The following is a 22,392-nucleotide window of genomic DNA, read 5'->3' as shown; positions in this document are numbered from 1 at the left end:
CTAACAGACGTCTAGCTCCCTTGCATGCATGGCATCATTCTTCTCATCTGACCCTCGGCAAGTTAGCGAATACGCTACCTTGTATGCACCTTAATGTCGAACTATTCAACGTGCCCAACATTACTTAAATTTCTGGGTTTCAGCTCAACATCTGCTCCTCATTCAGCACTTAAGAAGTAGAATGAATGAAGGATGAATCCTGGATCTCGCAGTCACATCTCACACATCTCCAAGAGCATTAATGTTAAGACTGAGATGCAACGTAATTTAATATGATCATGTCTGTTACAGAGAAAGACTCAAATCAAGTCATGCATCGTACTGATAATGTTAATGAACTTTATTTACTTTATTCATTTATATTATTAAGTTGTCAAAACAAAGAGTTACTGGACTGCTATTACTCTAAATGGACTAATAGATGGTTTCAGCTCAGATACGCTAATATGCAGACAAAAAAATGTTGGTAAAGGAGTAATAAAAAAGTCTCCTTGTGGAAATACATGCATTGTGTGTTGTAAGAGTCCAAACCGAAGAGCTTTTTACACACCTGACAATGGTCTTAATCCTCCCCTAAAGCAACACCCCCAGACTGCCTGCTGGATGCAGCCCCTCAGGGAGGGCGGCTTTATTGGCTCAGAGGGCTTGAGTTGATTTGTTCATGTGCTGCTCAGTTTAAGTGCTCCTCCCTAATCCTCAATCCTTTAATTGTCAACAAAGACAGATAGGCTTGCTCAAGTCGCTCTGCATGCTTCACTTCTGTCGCTTTGATTAACTTTGAATAATTAAATCTGCTGTTTGCATGTGTACAAAATCCCCTCCACAAAAGACACACTTTCACAATCTGAGTTTGACATGAACTTTTAGGGTCTTAATGAGCAGCAAATCAATCTTCATTTTGGAGCAGATACGTGGAAATGCTTTCAAAAGCGGCTTCTTAATTGCTAACGTGATTAACTGACTCCAGAGGTTAGAATTGAATTTAAAACATGACCTCTGAGAGTACATTACCATCCAGGGACGAATGTCTATAGCTTTCCCCCAGTCTCCTCTGACCAGGAGATAAGGTAGAGAGAACGGGCCGGTCACTAAGTGTTCCACAATCAGCTTTTTATTGATTTAAAATGTAGTCGCTTTGACACATAATCAGTTTTTATTTGTCTTTTACCACAAATGAATTTCGAACCATCAGTTGTCTTGACAAATTGTTTAAAAACCTGAAGCCTGAAAATCAGATTCTTAGAATACAGTTCTAAGATGAATAAACAGCTATGTATAAACGTGGTGAGCCTGTTAAACCATTTTAACTATTTCAACTTAGGATATTTTTTAATGTAAATTTTTTTCAGTGTAACATTTAACTCTCAGCGGATTTACCTTGCCTTCTGTCATGTGTCCTGTAAGAGACAAAGACAAAGGTGGCTAAACTTACACGCTTAGCATCCAAGGCAGAATACAGTGGAAACAACTAAATGATCAACTTCTGTTTGTAAGATCCAAATATTTTGGTGCATTTTGTTTGTATGCTTTTTAAATGCTGCCAACTGGTCATCAGTGATAACTAATGGGAATAAAACCACTAACTTCGGTATTACTCCAGCCCAGAATAACTTGTCTAACTGACACAAATGATGCTCAAATAATCATTTTTCCACATTATTTGTTTTTCCTAATTTAAACTTGACTCCCACCTTCACAAACTGCGTCTGTGTTCTTTCCATCAAAATATGACGGGCTGAATTTATTTATGCTTACCAAGTATTACTGTGACAAATTTTCCAGAAATACCTTCCCAATTGACAGTATCTTAAGGCACACAGCCTACTGTTAGGCAGCGTTGAGTGTAAAAAAGAACAGAAATAATTTTGAATTAGGAGATGAGAATTTCTAGAATTCTAGAATATTATTTCTAGAATTTAATTTCCCAAATTCTAGAATTTCATCTCTAGAATTATAAATCAATAAAACAGATTTCTGTAAAACTAAGTGAACAGCTGGGACCTGAGGAAAGGAATAAATGAATTAGATTCAGATGATGAAATGTTTTGAGAAAATTGTTCCACCTTGGCAGAGGTTTGTACTTTGACCTTTGATCTTATCTCGCAGTGAATCAGGCAGTATTTCTTTCGTGGCTCATTGGCTGAGGTTGGATTGACTTCTCAATGCACCGGTGTCATGAACAAAAACATGACATTTACAAGAGTGCATGGGTGCACTGTGATGTTACGTAACATCTGAGATGCTGCAGGGCACAGTGATGGTATAAGCCATGTACATCTTGTCATGCTCTGTTTGCTCTCTGGCGCTCTGCATCTTGCACAACATTAAGGAATAAGTACACTATGACTGATCAAAATATGTAATCTAACAAGTGCATGATGGGGAAATGGAAAGAGAGAAAAGAAAAAAGCGGACTAGGAACCGAAATTAAGGATTAAAATTGAACCAAAGTTTTATTTATCTATTACTTAAGTGAGACATTTTAATAACTCAAGTGCATTACTTTGACAGTTGTGATGATAAATCGCCTCTTTGTTATCATCAATCATTGAACCCTACTTATATTTGCATGTTAGAACTAATGAGGACCAAATATCAAACTAATTCTCATTGACTTGGTTCTTTGTCCTCACAGCCTGGAGACAAGTGATGTCAGAGGGGTTGGTTTTGGGGGGTGGGGGTACTTTCCCTTTATTACACAGCATATTAATGAGAGACAGAGACAGGAAATAACACACAGCTAAGAGTCTGGGCCATTGAACCGGGCTTGTTTCAGTCCCGTGGTATGTATGTATCTCACCCTACAAGGCCCCTTAGGGTTTATTCTAATTTAGATGATGGATGAGCAGCACGTTATCTGCTTCTCAGATATGACACTGGATGTATGTATCTTATGGTGATCAGAGGCGAAAAAGCAACTAAGCACATTTGCTCAATATCTGTACTGAGGTACAATTTTGAGTTATTGCGCTTTACTCAAGCACATGCATTTTATGCTACTTCAGAGGGAAATATTGTACTTTTTTAGTTCTCTATATTTGCCTGATGGTGGGTGTTATATGTCAGATTTAGATTTTACTAGAAAAAAAGATGTCATAATCTTTGCTTGTTATTTCTCCTATAAAACTAACTACTTTTGGCAGTAGCTAGAAACAGTTACTGAAATTGAAATTGCTTTTTTTTACTCATTACTTCTGTCTCAAGTGAAAATACTGAGCAACTGGCCGATGGTGGCGCGAGACAGTTCAGCCAACGTTAGCTCGCTTTTCCTTGTGGTGATTGTAGTGTTTCTAATATAAACTGAAGAAACTTGGGTTCGTCAAATATAATTATTTATTAACAGCTGTGGCAAAGCTCGGTTAGCATATACATGCAGCACGTGCGGGGGCTTCTGCTCCCAAATCCAACTGTCAAACTATCTTACAGGTAGGCACACTCGTCACTGCTGCCCTCTGGTGGTCGGGAGTATTAATAACTCCTCTTACTGCAGTGATAATTGGTACACTGTGCTACAGCAATACTAAAATAATATAGCCGCTGTATGTGTGCAATAATATTAGAATTGAAACAGGCATTTAAAAGTGACGTAGAAGATAGTTTCCCTTGTAACTAGTGAATTCTTCGAAACGTTCACACCACCAGTGATGAGACACTAGCTTTAGCCAGTTGTAACACTGCCACCAGGCACTTTAAGCAGTGACTTTAGAGGGACAGCAGCTGTGTCCACAAAACATAACAACGGGTTGCTGTAGTGGGGAAATCCATAATCTCTAAGCAACATCTAACTCTTACAACGGCTACTTCTATAATTACGTGCTAACACTTCTCTGACCTGTTGCTGGGTGTGGCCGACCAGTCGTTCTCCTGCAGTAGACAGTCAGGATAGAACGTCAGGAAGTGTTGAGATAGAATCACTGTAGCTGTCCTTGCTGTCTTTGCGCTGCTACAGTCTTCTTAATATTGACACATAATGTGCTGCAGTCATGCTATCTTGTATGGTGGTATGCATTTTGTATTTTTTTGCGTGTGGTTTACATCACAAATCTCTGTCAAATTGATGATTTCTTATCAGACATGAAGTGCCCTGATTGATCTGATCATGTGTTTTCTTGTTTTTACAGAAGTATCATCACTGCATGGCTGGACTGCTCGTCCCACCCTATGGTGTGATGGAGAGTGGTTGTAGTGCTGATAGTAAGTAGCCCTAACTTACTGTTGAACTGTTTTCAGAGAGGGTCAGACTTAGCAAACACACGTTTTCTCCATTATATCTCACAGATTTTGTTCACACAGGCTGTGGTAGCGTGTTTTTTTAAGCTTTGAACTTAATTTGGTTGTTAACAGGATCTTCAAGATCTGCTCCCACATGTTTTGAACGTTGCGGTTGGTGCACGGTTGGTAGAATGTTCTGAAAAGTGCTCAGTGACAGTGTTACATCTACAGAAACAGGTACAGCAATGCATTTGGTTTATGTTCAGCTGCTTTGATAAGCTCAATTGAAATCATGAAATTATAATGGCTTGTATGCCTTCAGTGTAAGATGTAGTACTGTTTACAGTAAATGACTTCACTTTACTTTATAAATATTCCCAGAAGTAACTCTAATGATAATGAGATTTCACATTTTTTAGGTTTTGTACTGTAACATAGATTCTTGTTTTGTACAATATGTAATAACATTTTTGTCTTCCTAACTCCATTACCGTCTGACCTTCCTTTATCCACTTGCATTGTGATAAAAGCTGATACTTTTATTTATGCTCCTCTGTTGCAAGTTAACTCAATATTGACTTAGCTTTGCTCAAACAGAGCACTTAACTTGCTTCAAAGTCATGTACCATAAAAATGATGAACAGCAGTGTGCGGTGAGAAAATCTCCGAGTCTGTTAGTTTCCTGGCAGTCGCCTCGCTTTATTGTCATGTATTTTTTAAAGAGTTTGTAAATGATGGACATATTTTAAAGAGAATGTTTCTCTATTTTATGTTCCATACAAAGATTTTAAGAGCTCACAATCTCTCCCTAAAATTTGGATTTGACCCCTTGTGTTTAAAAGTGAATGTATCAACTTTGGTCTTCATCATTTTTACGTGCTATGCAGCAGCACTGTAAGACCAGGGCTCTGGGTATCCCTGCAGTATACAGTGCAGTACTTAGGGGATTTACAGTATGCACTGAATGCATGAATACACCAAGAGAGAAATCACACAAGCATCAAGCAGCTGGAGGCAGATGCACTCTCCTGTACAGTACATCCACAGCAGCTTAGTGGTTTTGTAACCGTAGCGGCTAAGTCGAATGAATTAAACATGCTTTAAATAGTGTTCTTAGTTACAACAACCCTGTTCTTCTACAGCACTTTGGTGTTAACAAGTGGAGCTTTCAAAGTCAGCACTGTTTCACTCCAGTCAAGCATTCAGAGCCACTCTACCTGAGCACCTTTTACAGCACGAACACACTCATTTTTCACTGGTTATTTAATGAAATGACACACTTTGCTCTCGCATACTCAAAACTAGATATGATCCTTTCATTCAGAGGAGTTTAGCTGTTTCTAACTTATGTCTAATCTTGGCTTCATCTCTCACATGCATGCTGTGCACTGGGTTCCTACGGATGTGACTGAACGGACGTGACACTTGCGGCATCACAGATGAAATGATGGACAGCTGTGTTGACTTCTCAGAGAAGCACAAGATTGTACACAGACCCACAGCTTCTGAACATTACTGAAAATGAGCAGTGTAACTGATACACAGGAGTGTTTTGGTTAAGGAGGCAGCAAAGACTGTTGTTTAAGGTTCTGGCACTTTGTACGTCCAGTTTTACCCCAGCGCTCACAAATGACATTAATAACCTTGATTTTATTACTGTGTTGGTGTCTGTCCTCAAGGAACCTGCCATTAAATTTGGTAATGACAGCAGCTGACCCTTTGGTTTGCATTTGAAACTTTTTCCATCATAATTTTCCCCGGTTGGTGGTTTAAATGCTAACACATGTACATACCAAGATAAAAATCTTTACACTAAATAACATTTACAAAAATACCCAAGAATTTGAAGTAGCCAGGAATTAGCCAGAGCAGTAAGTTACACAGAATACGGAAGTTTGGGTTTATTCTTAGATGTTTGGCCACGAGCAAACTGCTTCTGGCTATGTTCCACTTTCTCTGTATTGTGTGGATTCTGTGTCTGTTTTTGCGGTATCAGCAGTCTGAGAGGAATGTCTAAGAATAGCAGAGTTTTCCCCTGCAGATACAGTTGTGACTGAGCCGCTCTGGCTGATTGCGCTATTTGTCCTGGAGAAGGACTGTACGAGGTTTAAGCTCCTAACACTGAGAAACAACCACACCCTAAAAACCCTCTGCTACATCATGCTGCTGCGCCTGTACAGTAACAACCACTGATAGAGTCTGTAGTTTGTTTACTCAAGGAGAAATCTAGCTTGTTTAGTATGGATTTGTGAATAACGGCATTTTCATCCTGCACACAGAAGCCCAAATTATTTATTATGTCAGGACAATAATAATAGGATAGCCATTGAAAGGAGATATAAATTAAATAAAATGGATTAAGCGAACAGATGCACAATGGCTGCTGATAAAATTCTGGGTGCATTTTCTTGTTCATAATGGTGACAGAGATGAATGCAATATTTGTTTGATTGGAAAAGCAAAACAATTAAAAGGAGAATAAAATAAACCAGGAAATATAGGAGCATGCAATCTGACATTTTGAAAATATTAAATCAGAATAAAGAGTAGGGGCTCGCTGGTGTCCTGCTTCTCTCTACCTGGCCACTGAATCATCCCTCTCGGTGTTGCACATGTAAATGTAATGTCCATTCTTCTTCTTCTTCTTCTGTTTCTTCTTCTTCTTCTTCTTCTTCTTCTTCTTCTTCTTCTTCTTCTTCTTCTTCTTCGGGGGAGGAGACTTAACAAAGCTTTCACTGGGAAATACAATACAAGTTATTTGCTTATATTTCATTGTTTTAAAGTGATGCTAAATATGTTTATAAATGCATTAAACATGGTTTTGTTATTCCGTATGAACTTTCTCTAAAGTTCATTTTCAAGGGTCAAGTGAGCTTTTCATGGCAAATTAGATACAGCTTGTTGTTTATGAGTATGAAATGCTTACTTCTGTATGCTCATTTTCCTCCAGCACATGGACCTGCATGGGCTCTGAACTGTTAGGTGACAATACCCTTTTCAGTGAGCTCAGTTTGTCACGCTTTTTAAATGTACTCTCTATGTTTCTTCCCTTAGGGATGCCGGACAAAGAGAACATAAGCAACAACTCATTTGTTTCAGTCTCCAGACATCAGAATAAGGTAGTTTTCCTCACACACGGGGATTATTTATGTGATTCAGGGTTGCCACATGTTATGAAAGCTGGAGAGAGGCTGTTAGGCTGGTTTATTGGCCTTGTTCCTGTCCAGCAGAGTGTTACTCCCAGCGAACAGCGTGGCAGCGGGTTAAACTCTACGCTATAACTCATTCTGTGCCTGACGTAACAGCATCCTTTACCGTAACGCGCCTCTCCAACAGAGGATGGAAGTGAGAAGTTTGTTTAAAGCTGGTCTAAATATAAGCAAGATGAGTGGAGTTTTTGTCTCCATCCATATCAGTTCCTGTCCCACCTTTCTCCTGTTGTCGTTTCCTGACCACTTGCTTGATAACGTGGCACCGCAGCAGATTTATGGTGCCCTGTGCCTCGCTCCTGCTGAGTGTTGAGTCTCAACGGCTTCAAGCTCGTTCTGTTATGCAAAGAAATCCATAGCTTGCTTCTTATGTAACAAACAAACACATATATAACGTAAGTTAACATATAAAACTAATCAAGTATGAAAGCCCAGCTTCTTTGGGTTCTGAGTGGACCTATTTTCTTGTAAATAAATAATGAACACATGAGTCTGTGAGTTACTGGGCCCTCTGAAGCGTGCAGAATGCATTTTAAATGTCACAGCCCCGCAGCCCACCCCAGGGACCCAGCAGGGATAAAAAAGAAAAACACACGTCCATACTGTAATTCGCAATGTCTGTGTCCCATTTAAGCAATTGAATGCATCAGTTGAGACGCTGGTAACGGAGTAGCAGTATAGAAAGCCATAAAATGGACAACTAATAAACACATAATGTCAACTGTGAGTCATGCAAGTGAAGGCGTCCTGTGGGCCACAGTGAGAGGAAAAGCACCCGATGTTTTGTTTGTCTGATGTGTTGTTTTCCTGATTTCTTTTTATAGCCAATTACTGGACTGCTGTGTTAAAAAAAGTCTTTAATTTCACCCCATTTGCATGATGTTTTGTGTCATCGTCGGAGCCTCCATTTCATTGTCATCTGTGATGTACTTTATTTCAATTCCTCTTGTGTTTTCATTTTATTTTGCAGAAGTCATTCATTGAAAGTCCAGCCAAACCTCACCTTAAATGCATTACTCAGGTAGTAAACTCAATCACCTTCTGTACGTAGGGGCCAATCATTACCTCTCTGTGTGGCAGCTACTCAGCGGGACTCGACCGTGCTGAGATTTAACTTGAATTCCGCTGTGCAGGTGCCCTCTGAGAAGATCCTGCGGGCGGGAAAGATTCTCCGTAACGCCATCCTCTCCAGGGCGCCCCACATGATCAGAGACAGGAAGTACCACTTGAAGACCTACAGGTTAGTTGGCATCTTAATTCTTTAATATGTATTTGTGGATTGCATTATTCAGTTCATTTCAATTCAAAATACTAAATTAATTCTGAGAATTCATTCACACATGAAAACAAATAATATATATATATACAGTATATCTATATCTATATCTATATCTATCTATCTATCTATATATACATATATACACACACACATAATAGACATATTATGTTTATGAGATGTTATCGCACCACATTGAAAAATGATGATGAACCACAATACTGTTGCTATTGTTTATGATTTCATTTGACTTGTTTATTATAGATGATATTTTGGGAGATTTTGAGCAACTATTGAACTGGAAAACATCAAACCAATCTGCCAACACTGCTCGTAGTGATGAACCCACAGAGAATTATCCCCCGGCTCTGCAGCTCCGCTCGGCTCTACAGAGCGTTTCAGTACTTCACTCTGTTGTAGCATTGTGTTGAGGAGCTGCACACAGCTGTTTTTAGTGAAAAAAATCCCTAAAAAGCCTCTATAAATTACCTGCCCAGCACCAAATGGCAGGCAGACACAGTTAGCGACTAGCTGGTGAACGCACTGAAGCATTCAGCAGCTAAAGTGCCAGATATTTCACCTCAGGGGTTGGTGGAGACCAAAAACAGAGTTAAAAGGAGAGTCAATGTCAGACTTCCTGAAATAAAAACAACAATTTCAAATGAAAATGTCTCTCCTGTCTGCTACATGTGTAAACAGGCAAAACATATGCCATATCAGCCCTGCAAGGTGAATGTCACTTTTTACAGCTTGTTGCACCGCTGTCACATACAGTAACTGCTCAGCCTTGTGTACGATCTTATACTTGTGTCTTTCCCAGGCAGTGTTGCGTGGGGACAGAGCTGGTTGACTGGCAATTGCAGCAGAGCTCCTGCGTCCACTCTCGTGTTCAGGCTGTGGGCATGTGGCAGGTGCTGTTGGAGGAAGGTGTTCTCAACCACGGTGAGACCCCGTGTGACGCCTGCGTCTGCTGCACACGTGTACGTGTGAAGCTGCGATGTTCAGTTCACGCCCTGCTGTCTGTTCTGTGCTGTTGTGACGCAGTGGACCAGGAGCTGAGCTTCCAGGACAAGTACCTTTTCTACCGCTTCCTGGATGACGAGCAGGAAGATGCTCCTTTGCCCAGCGAGGAGGAGAGGAAGGAGAGCCAAGAGGAGCTGCAGGACACCCTGCTCCTCCTCTCGCAGATTGGACCTGACGCCCACATGAGGATGATTTTGAGGAAACAGTACGGGCGCTAAAGCAGTAGCCTCTAATATTAAATAAAGTGAATCACTGCGATGGTGTTATGATTTCATTTCCATATATTTTCTGTTTTCCAGTCCGTCTGAGAGAACAGCAGATGATTTGGAGATCATTTATGAAGAGCTGCTCCATATAAAGGCCTTATCTCACCTATCCACCACTGTGAGTACAGGATGTCACTATGCAGGCGTTAGAATTGGTTCTGTCTCCTCCTCAGACTCACATTTAAGAGCAGAGTGGTGATAATGGAGGAAAAGACGCACACACTGTGCATGTGCAGCCATCTCAGCAGTGATCAACACATCTCCATAAATGTTTGGACACATGCTCTGCAAGTAAAATCATGAATTTGTGTTGCTGCAGGGATTCATTCAACTTGAAAAACATCTTCTGCCTTCTTATGGACTTTAGCTCATATTCAATTTTAGGAAAATCTGTTTTACACCAGCAGGATATTGACTAATGGGAAGCTTTGCATGCATGGTTGTACCCTGCCTGGCTGCACTACAGAGTAAGAAGAATTTGTGTGAATACTGATCTTCCTGAGTCATGAATCTGTCTCCTCTGCTTGCACAGGTTAAGAGAGAACTGGCAGGAGTGCTGATCTTTGAGTCTCATGCAAAGGCAGGAACAGTGTGTAAGTAATGCGATGACATAAGAGATGTGACCCTGATGAGCTTTCCCAAAAACCTGATAAGGTGGATGACCTTTTCACAAAAGCTGATGTGAGACAATTTAATTCATAAATCCCACATTAGGGAATATCTGAACACCAAAGCTTTGTTTCTTTCCTCTCTCAGTGTTCAGTCAGGGGGAGGAGGGCACATCATGGTACATTATTCTAAAGGGCTCAGTCAATGTCGTCATCTATGGAAAAGTAGGTATTTCTCCAGATGAAATCTCACTGTTTGTTCATTCTGTGGCTCCGATCGGGGCAGAGATTGATTGCTCAGTAACTGATCAGTACGCTGTATTGCGCAGGGTGTTGTTTGCACCCTTCATGAAGGAGACGACTTTGGGAAGCTCGCTCTTGTCAATGACGCCCCCCGCGCTGCCTCCATTGTCCTGCGAGAGGACAACTGTCACTTCCTGAGGGTAGATAAGGAGGACTTCAACAGGATTTTGAGGGTGAGCTTCTGTTTACCATCTATTGATGCTTTTCAGTAACAGTAAAAAAAAACACTATTGCCCTCTGTTGGCAAAAACTCAGCAATGCAGCCACACAAGTTATTTAATGTGCCCTTTGAGGTAGTACTCCAGACCTCATTAGCTTAGTCATCCTGCTAAAGATGAAATGTATTGCTAATGACTTGTGCTACTTCAAACTAGAGATAAAAGGCAGATTTGGGCTTAATCAGCTGTGGATGCCAACTTGTTGTGTGGAAAACCTCCATGTCGGAGCTCGGAACACTGGACAAGCCAACTAATCCACTCTGCTTGTAGACCAGGGTCCAGTGTCATGACTTTTTAGAGATGCATGGTTCTCACAGGACAGCGATGCTACAAACATAATCTTGCAGGATATGATGCTTTGCTGTAGGTTAAACTACCCAATGGCATATAAATTGGTTAAAATCTCAACCTTAAACATCTACAGCAGTAAAAATCAACATACACGTGAATGCAGCAGCAATATTAATCCAAAAGCATCAGATATTTAGTTAAACACTGACAGAGACATATTGCTGCAGAATGAGGAGGCAGAACGAGGAGAAATGAGGAGAACTTACACTCTAAGTACATTTTCCTGATGATACTTAGATGCTTTACTGTTTATAACATGGCGTCAGTCATCTCACATTTACTAAAACAGAAATAGACTTAGATGTAACTACACACAACCTCCCAGTGTATTGTAGACAAGCTGTTTCATTGTGTTGAACTTTCTTTCTCTGATCACGTGTCTTCATCAGCTCCCTGCTGTGTATTAAAATGCGTAACTTATGTGTATACGCTGTGTGTGTGTGTGTGTGTGTGTGTGTGTGTGTGTGTGTGTGTGTGTGTGTGAAGGACGTGGAGGCCAACACGGTGCGTCTGAAGGAACACGGTCAGGATGTCCTGGTGTTGGAAAAGAGTCTCAGCAGCAGTCGGACCTCCTGCCATGGAGCCTCATCCTCCCATTACAAGTAAATGTGCCCACAGTCCACAGCACTTCCCACAGCTGAGCTTCATTTACAGACAGGAAAGGCTGAAATGCAGTGTGTGTGCATGTGTGTGTGAGTGCCTATTTGACTGGACTTGAGATTGGTCTACATATTTTAGATTTTATAGAGCTGATATTTTTCCATATGAAGGCTTTATCTCACTGATCCACCACTGTGAGTACAGGATGTCCCTGTGCAGACTTTAAAACTGCTTCTGTCTCCTGTGGCTGTAAAAATCATATTTAGATCCTTAGACCATGTTTAAATCCTACGTACTACAAACTCTGCAAGTAAAATCATGAATACGTGTCGCTGCAAGGATTCACTCAACTTGAAAAACAAGATCTGTGAAATCTGCTGACATTCAATTTCAGGAAAAATCTGTTATGCACCAGCAAATCTCATGTTAATACTAAAACTACCTCTAAATACCGTCTTAATTTCTGACCCCACCCTGTCTGTGGCTCTGAGCAACAAACCCATCCTACTGAAGATCTTAATCCATGAAAATGTGCCACAAATCTTGAAAGAATTTCTCTTAAACAGCTGGGGACTGTAGTTTTTAGCTACGAGTTACTCAAAAATGAGTAAATGGTGTATTTGTTGGGGACTATTTCCTGCTGTGGATTAATACACACTTGTGGCTCTAGTGAGTTTTTACAGCAGCGCTTTTATATCAGCTGCAGTTCCACTGTTAAATGTGTTGAAGCAGCACGTCAGCCAGTGGATATTTTCTTTGCTTTTAGCAGTTTCTTGAGTGGAGCCCTGAGGCACAGAGCAATTAGTCAAATCAGTCTTTGGCTCCCTCATTCTTGACTTTATGACTTGATTTTGTTGACTCATTCTTGTTTTTGGGATTTTCATGGGTTTGCCGACAGTAAGAAAAATATAAAATATTCCAATCTTACCCTTAAAAACAGTGAAGGTGCCCGGTGGATCCTGGACTCCATCAGCCCGTGTGACCAGCTGCAGGAGCGCAGAGCAGCCCTGTGCGCTGCAGCACAGCCAGTGTTATCTTAATAGAGGCATCTGTCACTGCACCGTGGCCGCTGTAATATAGAGAGACACATTAATGTAATGATGGCCTAGCTCCTAGGGGAAAAAGAAGGACTGGCAAGTCACAATTACTTGTTCGGGGTCGCCCTCTAATCAACTCGGCTCCTCACACATGAGAGTGTCAAGACTGTGTTCTCCCTCCTGAGTAGGGAAGACACAACATGGCTACTGCACCTCCCTCTTGTGATGCTGTTATCAAGTAATGAGAACAACCAAGGCTGGATTGTGTTGATTTTCTTTCACAGAGAAGATGCCCCTACATTTTTTTTTTTTTTGGCTTCTCTGACAGCTCTTAGCCCAGACTCCCCTCAATCTTGTGCCGGCCAAGAACTCTGTGATTGTAAATAGGATTGTTATCAAATGAAGCAATCAGACCCGCGTTCAAGTAAGACAAATCAGTGGAGGGCCATAGCTGTGGCTTTAAGCATTAAGAGCCAGTGTTTCTTGATTAGTGAAGGGTGTGTTTTATTCCATGTTGCTCCAGATACAAGGTAATGTCGGGGACTCCGGAGAAGATTTTGGAGCACCTCCTCGAAATGATGCGGCTGGATTCTCAATTCACAGAGTCAGGTAGTGCTCAGCATGCATCATTCAGTCTGTCAGATTAGAGCCATCTAACACAATCCATCAATATGATGATCATTTACTGTGAAGGGTTTTCTTCTATGCAGCATGTTTATTTTCTCCTCCTCGCTCGCTCTCGGCGTTTCTCCCCTCTGTCCTCTGCTTGCTGCTTTGCACTGACCTGTTTGTTCTCATCTATAATTAGCCACACATCACAGAGCTGATCTAATTACTCCCGCTTGTGTGGATACATATGGTTTTCATTTGCCTGCAGAGGTGACAGACACGGGGCCATGTGGATCAAGGCCTAATGGACACACTTTGATCTGCTCTTACACTGGCTTCACAGGTGTTTGACATTACCTTCTGTGTTCTTTTTTTTTTGTGGTCACAGACTCAGCCTTAGATGACTTTGTGCTCACGCACTGTGTCTTCATCCCAAACAGTCAACTGTGTCCGGTGCTGATGGCCCAATATCCTTTTGGCACTGTGTTACCTAAACATCCGTAAATCTGACTTGAAAAACCCCTTCCTGCTTTGTTGTCTTGCATTGTTTTGATCTTTAACTGCTGTGCACCTACCATGCCCAGGCCTTGCAGGGCTCCGAACAGGAGAAGCTGGACTACACACTAAACAACAAGCGCAGGGTGATCCGCTTGGTGATGCAGTGGGCTGCTGTGCATGGAGATCACCTGCAGGAGGAGGACGTCTCAGTGGCCTTCCTAGAGGTCAGACTTTAGATATGAGTAACAGTGTAACCACAGAACTACCTACAGTCTAATAACAGAAGGAAAGCAGTACAATAATCAATTAAAGACAGTGTTCCTAGTAGATGTTTTAATTTATTCTTTCAGTGGCGGTGTATAACGTCGCAGACACCAAGTTGGAAGACTCGCAAAATATAAAATCCACTTGACTGACAGTACTTTAGTCATTAATCAGTCATTTAATTTTTGTTAAACAGTAACAGTCATGCAAATAGCAAACCCAAGTGAAAAATTAAATAAATTGTACTTTTCAAAGAATGTACTAAGTACACTTTGTGCTATTTGTGTTTCCTTCAAGTTTACTCAAGTAGTTCTTGAGTACCTCTTGAGTAATACTTGAGTATGCTTGAAGTGTCAATAGTTGCTAAATTGACACAACATTTTACAAACTGTAAGTGTACTGAAGCCCACCAGTGACAATCAGGATTCATGAGCATTCAAAACACACTTGCAGTATAATTGTATTATATCACCAGTGTGTTGCAAATATACTTTAACATACTTAAAATACAGTGAAGTACACTTTAATTAAGTTTGCTACTGGTGTATTACAAAGGACTTGAAAATAAGTATACTTTTCACAAGTACACTTTATTACTATTAAAAGTATTTGTAATTTGCTGACATACTTTAAATTAAGCACCAAAAGCAAATTGTAATGACTTTTTTATACTTAAATTATATTTCTAATACACTAAAGCATACTAATTTTGTACACCTGGGAATGCATTTAGAGAGGAGGGTCAAATAGGGAATAATACCCAGTAAAACACACAAATATCCAACACAAGTGAAATTAGATTCAGTGGAGGTCACTGATCAACTAACTTTCGATGTTGGCTACACAAACCACACCGGCTCCAAACTCTTAAGCTAAGTGTTGCTGTTGCCGTCTTTATCCAGAGTTCAACCTTAATGCACCTTAATTTACAACAGCAAACAGCCAACTGCGTCAGTGGGGTCCGGTTATATTGTCCCGTTGGTAGAAACAAACAAACACCTGTCAGCCAATCAGAACAGAGACTTCTTAGTGACCAGAGAACAGATGTTATACTGTTGGTTTGAAGTTCACAACACAAGTGGCTCTTATTAAATGTTTACAATATGATGTAATGTATGCAGAATTGTTCCGATTGTTGGTTTATACTTACTGGCTGCTCTGGGCAATAAGGCCGGGTAATGAATGTTGACTGCATTGACATGTTTGTCCTTGTATTTGTGTCTGACTCCAGTTGTTACACTGAGTGATCATGTGGTGCCTGATACAGCAGTGATTGGTCACTCAGGTCGAGTACCAGCATGAGAAATTTTCTAGCATCACAGCTACATTAATTATGAAATTCTTATTACTTTTTGTTGACTTTTTTTTGCAACTTTATGTGTAAGTTTTCCATCACAACAGTGCAGAAGCCTGGAGGATATCTGCATCCAACAATAATCTTTAAAAAAACAAGTATGACATTAAGAGATTTTCACAACCAATTTAAGAGAATAAATGGCAACTAAAGCTTTTATAGTCAGTCAGTGTGATTATATCCACGGTACTTTGTGTTTGCTTGTAATATTTCATTTGAACCTCATTTTTATTCAGAGCCGGTTGTGTTTTGCAGGAGTTTCTCATGGCGGTATCTAATGATGCCAAAGCGATTCCAGCCCTCAGGGATCAACTAACTAAACTGGAGAGAATCGTAAAGCGAAAGTAAGTCAGCAGTTTTAAGTAGTCGTTACATGGATGAATCTTTAAAGCTGTGTATCTGTGTTTATCATTTTGTAGTCGCCATGACCCTCCTGTATGTGTTCACAATTAAAAAGCAGCGCCCTGGTGATTATTTTCTCTACAGGTTTTATTGGTGGTTGAACAAACATGCGTATCTTTCGGTTAATTGATTCCTGTCTTTTCATGCTTTAGCTCTGAAGATGCCCGAGTCTCACAGAAAAAGGTGCAAACTGACTCTTTTCCACTGAAATGCACGTTTTTGTTGCGTTGTATGAAAATGTTTTGACAGCTTGAACCTGTTCAACTTTGTCGCAGCACAAAGTCCTCCTGCGGCAGTTCAGTATGGGAGACGAAAAGCTTCAGAAGCGTCAGCCCATCAAGAGCAACGATGAAAGTGAGTGAAGGACATGTCTGCACATGCTTGGGTCAGTGGTTGATAATTGTCCAAGGCTGAGACAATCATATTATTCCTCCTCCTGTTTGAAGCCTAGTGTTTCTGTTCATTTTAAGGCAGCAGCAGACAGTGTCAGTTATGTGTAGACGTTGGTTATAGTGGATATTTTTATAGACCGACTGTTTGAAACTATAGTCCACAACTCAGAGACTCAGAGAATAATCTGATGCTTCATTCTTCAATTTATCTCTCTGATCTCTAGTCTCCGCATGATACACTGAAATAATATGTTGTTCTTAACACATCTGTGCTTGACAAATTTAGTTCTATATTTTAAGTTTGGTATCTAGGTACTCACCTGCTTCTGATTACCACGTAAAACCACAAACCCAGTTCCGCTTTCTTTCTGAGTAAAAGGAAATGAGTCATTGGTGTTCTTCCCTGCAGCTTATTTATCTGTTCTCGCTGAAAATTGCTGAACTTTACTCCAGTGAATCCACACCCTTATGGTTCATAATCCTGTAAAATGAAGCAATGTGGGTTGTTTCATTCAGGTAAAACTATCCTGGATTGCGGTGAGAAAAGCAAATATTAGAGAAAAGGCTGAATAAAACGCTTGTGTAAATGTGTTTTTTTATACCTTCTCTTCCCATTTTGTGAATCACCTCATGACCCCTGAGATTTATCTACAGTTGGAGCGATTGCATTAATCCAGCCAGTTTCCCTGCACTGCTGCACCGCTCCTTCATTCCTTCCCGCTGACAATCCCTTATTTGCTCTGATTCACGCTTCCAGTTCTGCTCAAAGTCTACTGCTGTGACCACACCTACACAACGCTCCGAGTCCCCGTGGCCGCCTCCGTCAGGGAGGTCATTAGCGCTGTGGCCGACAAGCTGGGGTCAGCAGAGGACCTGCTCCTGGTCAACCTCAGTTCCGCAGGAGGTGAGAGCAGCGGCAGCTACGTGTTAATCAAATGATTGTGTTCTACTAATGAACCCCCGGCTGATACAGTGAGAAATTAGCTGTCTGAGTTTGCTGACTGTGAACAGCTGCTGCAGGAGGCGCTAAAGAATGGCCTTTGAGGCGGCCAGAGAAAAACCTGAGCTCAGTGTTTCTAATTACAGCAAGTTGGTGTTGGCGGCTGCACCTTACACCTTACGCTTACACCTTACCATTGTCTGCCTCTCAGTCGTCCACACTTGACCTGCACTTTCCTTATCGAGGGCAAATAAACAAATAATGAGCCTTGGCTGCTGTCCGGCTTAGAGTTGATTATCATGCAGCTCATATCCTGCATCTCTAACCAATACGACCTCTGCTAGGCTGCCACTAGCTTCCACGTGTCATTAATCTAGCATGAAATAGCCAGGACAGATATTAGGCTATAATATTGTAATATATGGTGTTGTTCACTATCCTCATCATCGTTGCCATCATCATCTCTCACTTACAGCTACCTCAACCACTTTGTTCAGCGTTTTCAGAAGTTAAAACAAACACATGTTTATCTTTAAAACGAGTTAGCTAGCAACTACTGTAAGTGAGGCTGTAGCCTGTAAAGAGGTACTAAATGCTAACATCAGCATGCTAACTTGCTCTCAGTGACTATGCTAATGAGCTAATGTTTAGCATGTGTAATGTTTGTTCACCAGCTTAGTTTAGTGTGTTAGCATGCTAACATTTGGTGATTGACCTGATGAAGAGCTATTACAATTCAGCTATTACATGCACCCATCAAATAGCCGATGAGCTATTTGACTAAAAACCAGAAATGTCAACCTCAGGCACTACTGATCAGGGGATCACCAAGGTCTGTACTCTGGGAACCATGAATGTCGTGTAATCTACCATGGCAGTATCTCTTTTTATGCATAAGTGATGGACTAACTGACAGACCCCCATGCTAGCATTGCTAAAACAAGCAGTGGAGTCCTCACTTTGTTGCTGTCATATGATTTGGGTGTGATTTTGTGCTTTTGTGGCTTTATAGGAGGGTTTAACTTAATTGATGGTGTGAAACATGTTCCGTAAAATGACCGACACAGATTTAAACCTTTTCTTTAACCCTGGCATGTTTTTGTTCCACAGAGAAAGTAATCTTCAAGCCCAATGATGTTTCCGTGTTCTCCACGCTCAGCATAAATGGACGTCTGTTTGCCTGCAGGAGGGATCAGCTGGATTCTTTAGTGGGTTAACACAACACATCGTATAAAACATTCTCATGGTATAAAAGAGGGTTCACTCAACCGTATGCATAGCTCTACAGCTCCACATCTGTTACTCTGAAATCTGTTGCTCTAAAGACTCTTTTTACGTAATATTTACAGCAAAATTGTCCACCATTCATTTAGCATCCAGCTTTTAAGTGATCCTCTAAATGTGCAGAATCTTTTATCCATTTCTTGGAAATTCATGCAGAATCTTTTATCCATTTCTTGGAAAGTCAAACTACAGTATTTACTCTTATAAGCAGTTCCTGCCTTCTCTATGTTTGAATGTATTTTGGCTCATGTTGTTTCCTAGACCCCGTTACCTGAGCAGGAGGGTCCCTCTACAGGGCTCTTGGCCAGCTTTGAGTTGATGAGCTCCAAGGACGTAGCTTACCACATGACTTCCTATGACTGGGAGCTTTTTCACTGCGTACATGAGGTATGATGGTGGGACCAGTTACCTTTAGCAGAACTTATTCATTATATGATGCCTCCTATAAACTGTTTTAATGTTGCAGCATACATTTTAGTTAAGGTGGTTTGGTTTCCTTTCAGTTGATCCAATATATTGTCCACAAGACACTCAGTTGTGCTTTTTTTTTGTTGTGTCCAACAGCTTGAACTCATCTACCACACATTCGGGAGGCAAAACGTCAAGAAAACCACGGTGAACCTGGACCTGTTCCTAAGGAGGTTTAATGAGATTCAGTTTTGGGTGATCACAGAGATGTGTCTCTGTTCCCAGCTCAGCAAGAGGGTGCAACTTCTCAAGAAGTTCATCAAGATTGCCGCCCAGTAAGTGGAGTTTGTTTCATCGTCTGTTTTCTTTGACTCAGCTTGCAGTTTTGTTTATTCGCTACTCTAACTTGCCTTCTCATGTTTTCTGGCAAAGCTGTAAGGACTACAGGAATCTGAATGCCTTCTTTGCCATCGTTATGGGACTGAGCAACCCAGCAGTGTGCAGGTTGAATCAGACCTGGGAGGTGGGTACCTGTCTACAGTCCAAATTATTCTTATGCTTCCCGAAAGTTAAGCTTTAGCGTCATCTGTTTTCACAGAAACTTCCCAGCAAATTCAAGAAGTTTTACGGGGAGTTTGAAAACTTGATGGTAGGTTGAACTCATTTTGTCCTGCAAATCTTTGAGTTCTCTCAAAGCATGCGCATTGAAAATACGCTTCTTGCACCGTCAGCTGGTGGAGTGTGAGTTTAGCAGCATACCTCTTTGTTGTGATGGATCTGTTTAACACAGTGATGGCAGATCTCAGAACAGTGTGATTGTTTCCACAGGATCCGTCCAGGAACCACCGGGCGTACCGACTGACCGTTGCCAAGCTAGAGCCTCCCATCATTCCCTTCATGCCGCTGCTGATCAAAGGTCAGAGTCGTTCATTTGATGACTGTTCACTTTTAATGTAACATCTCTTTGACCTGGATGTCACCGTTGTTCTGTTGTTGAACTGTTTCTTCAACAGGTTTAACCATCCAAGCAATTTGTCTTCCCTTTGCTCTTAAATTACAGAGTCAGTGACCTCTTTTAAATCACTACTTCCTCACTTGCTGTATGTCCTTGTTTTCCTTCCAGACATGACATTCACTCATGAGGGCAACAAGACATGTATTGACAATTTGGTCAACTTTGAGAAAATGGTGAGGCCTTAATGATAATCTAAGTTTCAAATTATTTTGTAACACCTGGTGTAATTTTTTGTTTAGCCAGCCAAATAACTGCAGACGTCTGAGTGTTGCTCTTTGTCTTCCAGCGGATGATAGCTAACACAGTGAAGATAGTGAGATACTGTAGGAGCCAACCATTCAGTAAGCATGCATCCCAAAAGTCTGATAACAAATCATACATTTAAATTACAGTATTCTCTGTTGGGGTCTTAATATTTACAACCATTTTTACTGATCTTGCCCATTTATTCAGGTCCAGATTCACCTCTGGCCAGCAAGAACCACCCAGAAGTTCGGACTTACGTTCGTCAGCTCAACGTGATCGACAACCAAAGGACGCTAACTCAGCTCTCTCATGGACTTGAGCCCCGCAGGTCTTGAAACCACTCAGGGACAGAAATGCTACACTCTGATGCTGCTTCTCTACATGACACATGCTTGCGTTGGGATGAATTTACTCCAACGCAGGCAATCACATGGAGGACCTAATGATGTATCAGATAATGAGATATTGTTTCAGATGCCGTTGCTTGACTTGTTAAGCCTTTTATTACAGTAATTTGTGGTATTTTAACAACAGTAAGTGTTGGTGGGTGAAGTACCTCTCGTATCACTGTGCTGCAGATATTGCCATAATTTTCAAGTCAAACAAGAGCGACAGTTGAAGAAATTAACAATCGTTGGGGGATCTCATTCATCAGATTAACGTTTCAGACGTAAACACTATGTGACGCTGACGCTTTAAGAATGCAAAGTCTCAATATTCCTGATATTCAGTTGTTTCGTATCTTTTGTATCAAACAATATTTATACATATTTAAGGTTGTGAGAATCTTATGTGTTGTAAACTGTATACAAATATTTATTTTGACCTCTGCATGCAAACAATTCTTATGATTGTTTGACTTTTTATTCATGTGAGCACATTTCTCTTTGGAAGTCTGAGAAACAGTAAATGTCTGAAAAACTTTTGTGTGCTTTAAGTATTAAATATTTTAGACGTATTTGTGTGAAGCATGGTCTTGATTGATTTCTTTTGTTTTGCTTTTTCATCAATTTGTTGTTTACCATTATGGCATGTTAAAAAAAGGCATAACTTCTGTATTTTGCAGTGTGCAGAACCAGTTTATTGCACTGTGTAGTTTTTACTATAAGGGTTCCTAAACATCTCATATTTGTTTAAGTAGGAGCCCAGTTTCATTCAGGTTTGTACAAGATATCTTTAACTGAGAAGCAGTGGTGGTATGTAATTAAGTACATTTAAGCAAGTACTGTATATAAGTACAAATTTGAGGTAGTTGTACCCTGAGTGTTTTCTTTTCAGGCCACTTTCTACATCTACTTCACTGCATTTATCTCACAGCTTTAGTTACTAATTACTTTACAAATTACTTAGATTTTTGCACACAAAACTAATGAATCCAATAGTCAATTGACATGAAATGAATTATTAAGTAGTAGGTAGTTAATTAGTATCATTTAAATCATTTTTTAGTGTGAAAACTTTTATAGGTTCCAGCTTCTCAAATGTGAGGATTTGCTGCTTTTCCTTTGAATTCTGCTTTTTTTAATATATATATTTTTAAAGAATATTTAGGTTTGGACTTTTGTTTGGACAAAACAAGCATTGTGAAGGTGTCACTCTTGTCACTGCATTTGTCACTATTTTCCGATTTTTTAGAAACCAAACAATCAATCGATTAATGGAGACAATGGAAATAATTTTTCCATCATGAAAATAATCATTAGTTGCAGTCATACACAAAACAGTTCAAAATGAGCCCTACCTCAACCACTTACAACAGTAAAATCCTGTTTTTCCCTTAAAGCATGAGTAATAATAATCCAATGATATAATATATAACAGCACAGGAGACATTTGTCCGCATTGACCACTTTTACTTTTAATACTTTAAGTATGTT

The 22,392-nt window shown here is 40.4% G+C and overlaps 1 protein-coding gene across 4 annotated transcripts in view; it reads left to right on the top strand.

Moving 5' to 3' along the window:
* rapgef4a (Rap guanine nucleotide exchange factor 4a) overlaps positions 1-21,460 on the top strand; it is a 33,927-nt gene extending 12,467 nt beyond the window's left edge. For 3 of the 4 annotated variants that reach the window (XM_041950047.1, XM_041950049.1, XM_041950050.1), the window contains 27 exons: positions 4,122-4,194; positions 7,267-7,331; positions 8,392-8,442; positions 8,555-8,661; positions 9,518-9,639; positions 9,742-9,925; positions 10,020-10,104; positions 10,519-10,579; positions 10,743-10,819; positions 10,924-11,070; positions 11,953-12,068; positions 13,627-13,712; positions 14,101-14,179; positions 14,284-14,434; positions 16,084-16,172; positions 16,383-16,413; positions 16,506-16,584; positions 17,380-17,526; positions 18,673-18,770; positions 19,108-19,233; positions 19,411-19,589; positions 19,687-19,777; positions 19,853-19,903; positions 20,083-20,170; positions 20,378-20,442; positions 20,556-20,610; positions 20,723-21,460. In XM_041950047.1, coding sequence (XP_041805981.1) covers positions 4,122-4,194; positions 7,267-7,331; positions 8,392-8,442; positions 8,555-8,661; positions 9,518-9,639; positions 9,742-9,925; positions 10,020-10,104; positions 10,519-10,579; positions 10,743-10,819; positions 10,924-11,070; positions 11,953-12,068; positions 13,627-13,712; positions 14,101-14,179; positions 14,284-14,434; positions 16,084-16,172; positions 16,383-16,413; positions 16,506-16,584; positions 17,380-17,526; positions 18,673-18,770; positions 19,108-19,233; positions 19,411-19,589; positions 19,687-19,777; positions 19,853-19,903; positions 20,083-20,170; positions 20,378-20,442; positions 20,556-20,610; positions 20,723-20,850 — 2,631 coding nt within the window. In that variant the 3' untranslated portion in view covers positions 20,851-21,460. The remainder of the gene's footprint in view (positions 1-4,121; positions 4,195-7,266; positions 7,332-8,391; positions 8,443-8,554; positions 8,662-9,517; positions 9,640-9,741; positions 9,926-10,019; positions 10,105-10,518; positions 10,580-10,742; positions 10,820-10,923; positions 11,071-11,952; positions 12,069-13,626; positions 13,713-14,100; positions 14,180-14,283; positions 14,435-16,083; positions 16,173-16,382; positions 16,414-16,505; positions 16,585-17,379; positions 17,527-18,672; positions 18,771-19,107; positions 19,234-19,410; positions 19,590-19,686; positions 19,778-19,852; positions 19,904-20,082; positions 20,171-20,377; positions 20,443-20,555; positions 20,611-20,722) is intronic. The other variant, XM_041950048.1, reaches the window with a different exon arrangement.
* Positions 21,461-22,392: the final 932 nt, after the last annotated feature.

Source organism: Chelmon rostratus, chromosome 13 (assembly GCF_017976325.1).
Source record: "Chelmon rostratus isolate fCheRos1 chromosome 13, fCheRos1.pri, whole genome shotgun sequence".
In the NCBI taxonomy this organism is placed as follows: domain Eukaryota; kingdom Metazoa; phylum Chordata; class Actinopteri; order Chaetodontiformes; family Chaetodontidae; genus Chelmon; species Chelmon rostratus.
Note: the sequence above shows the minus strand (reverse complement) of the source record. Positions and strands in the feature narration are given on the sequence as shown.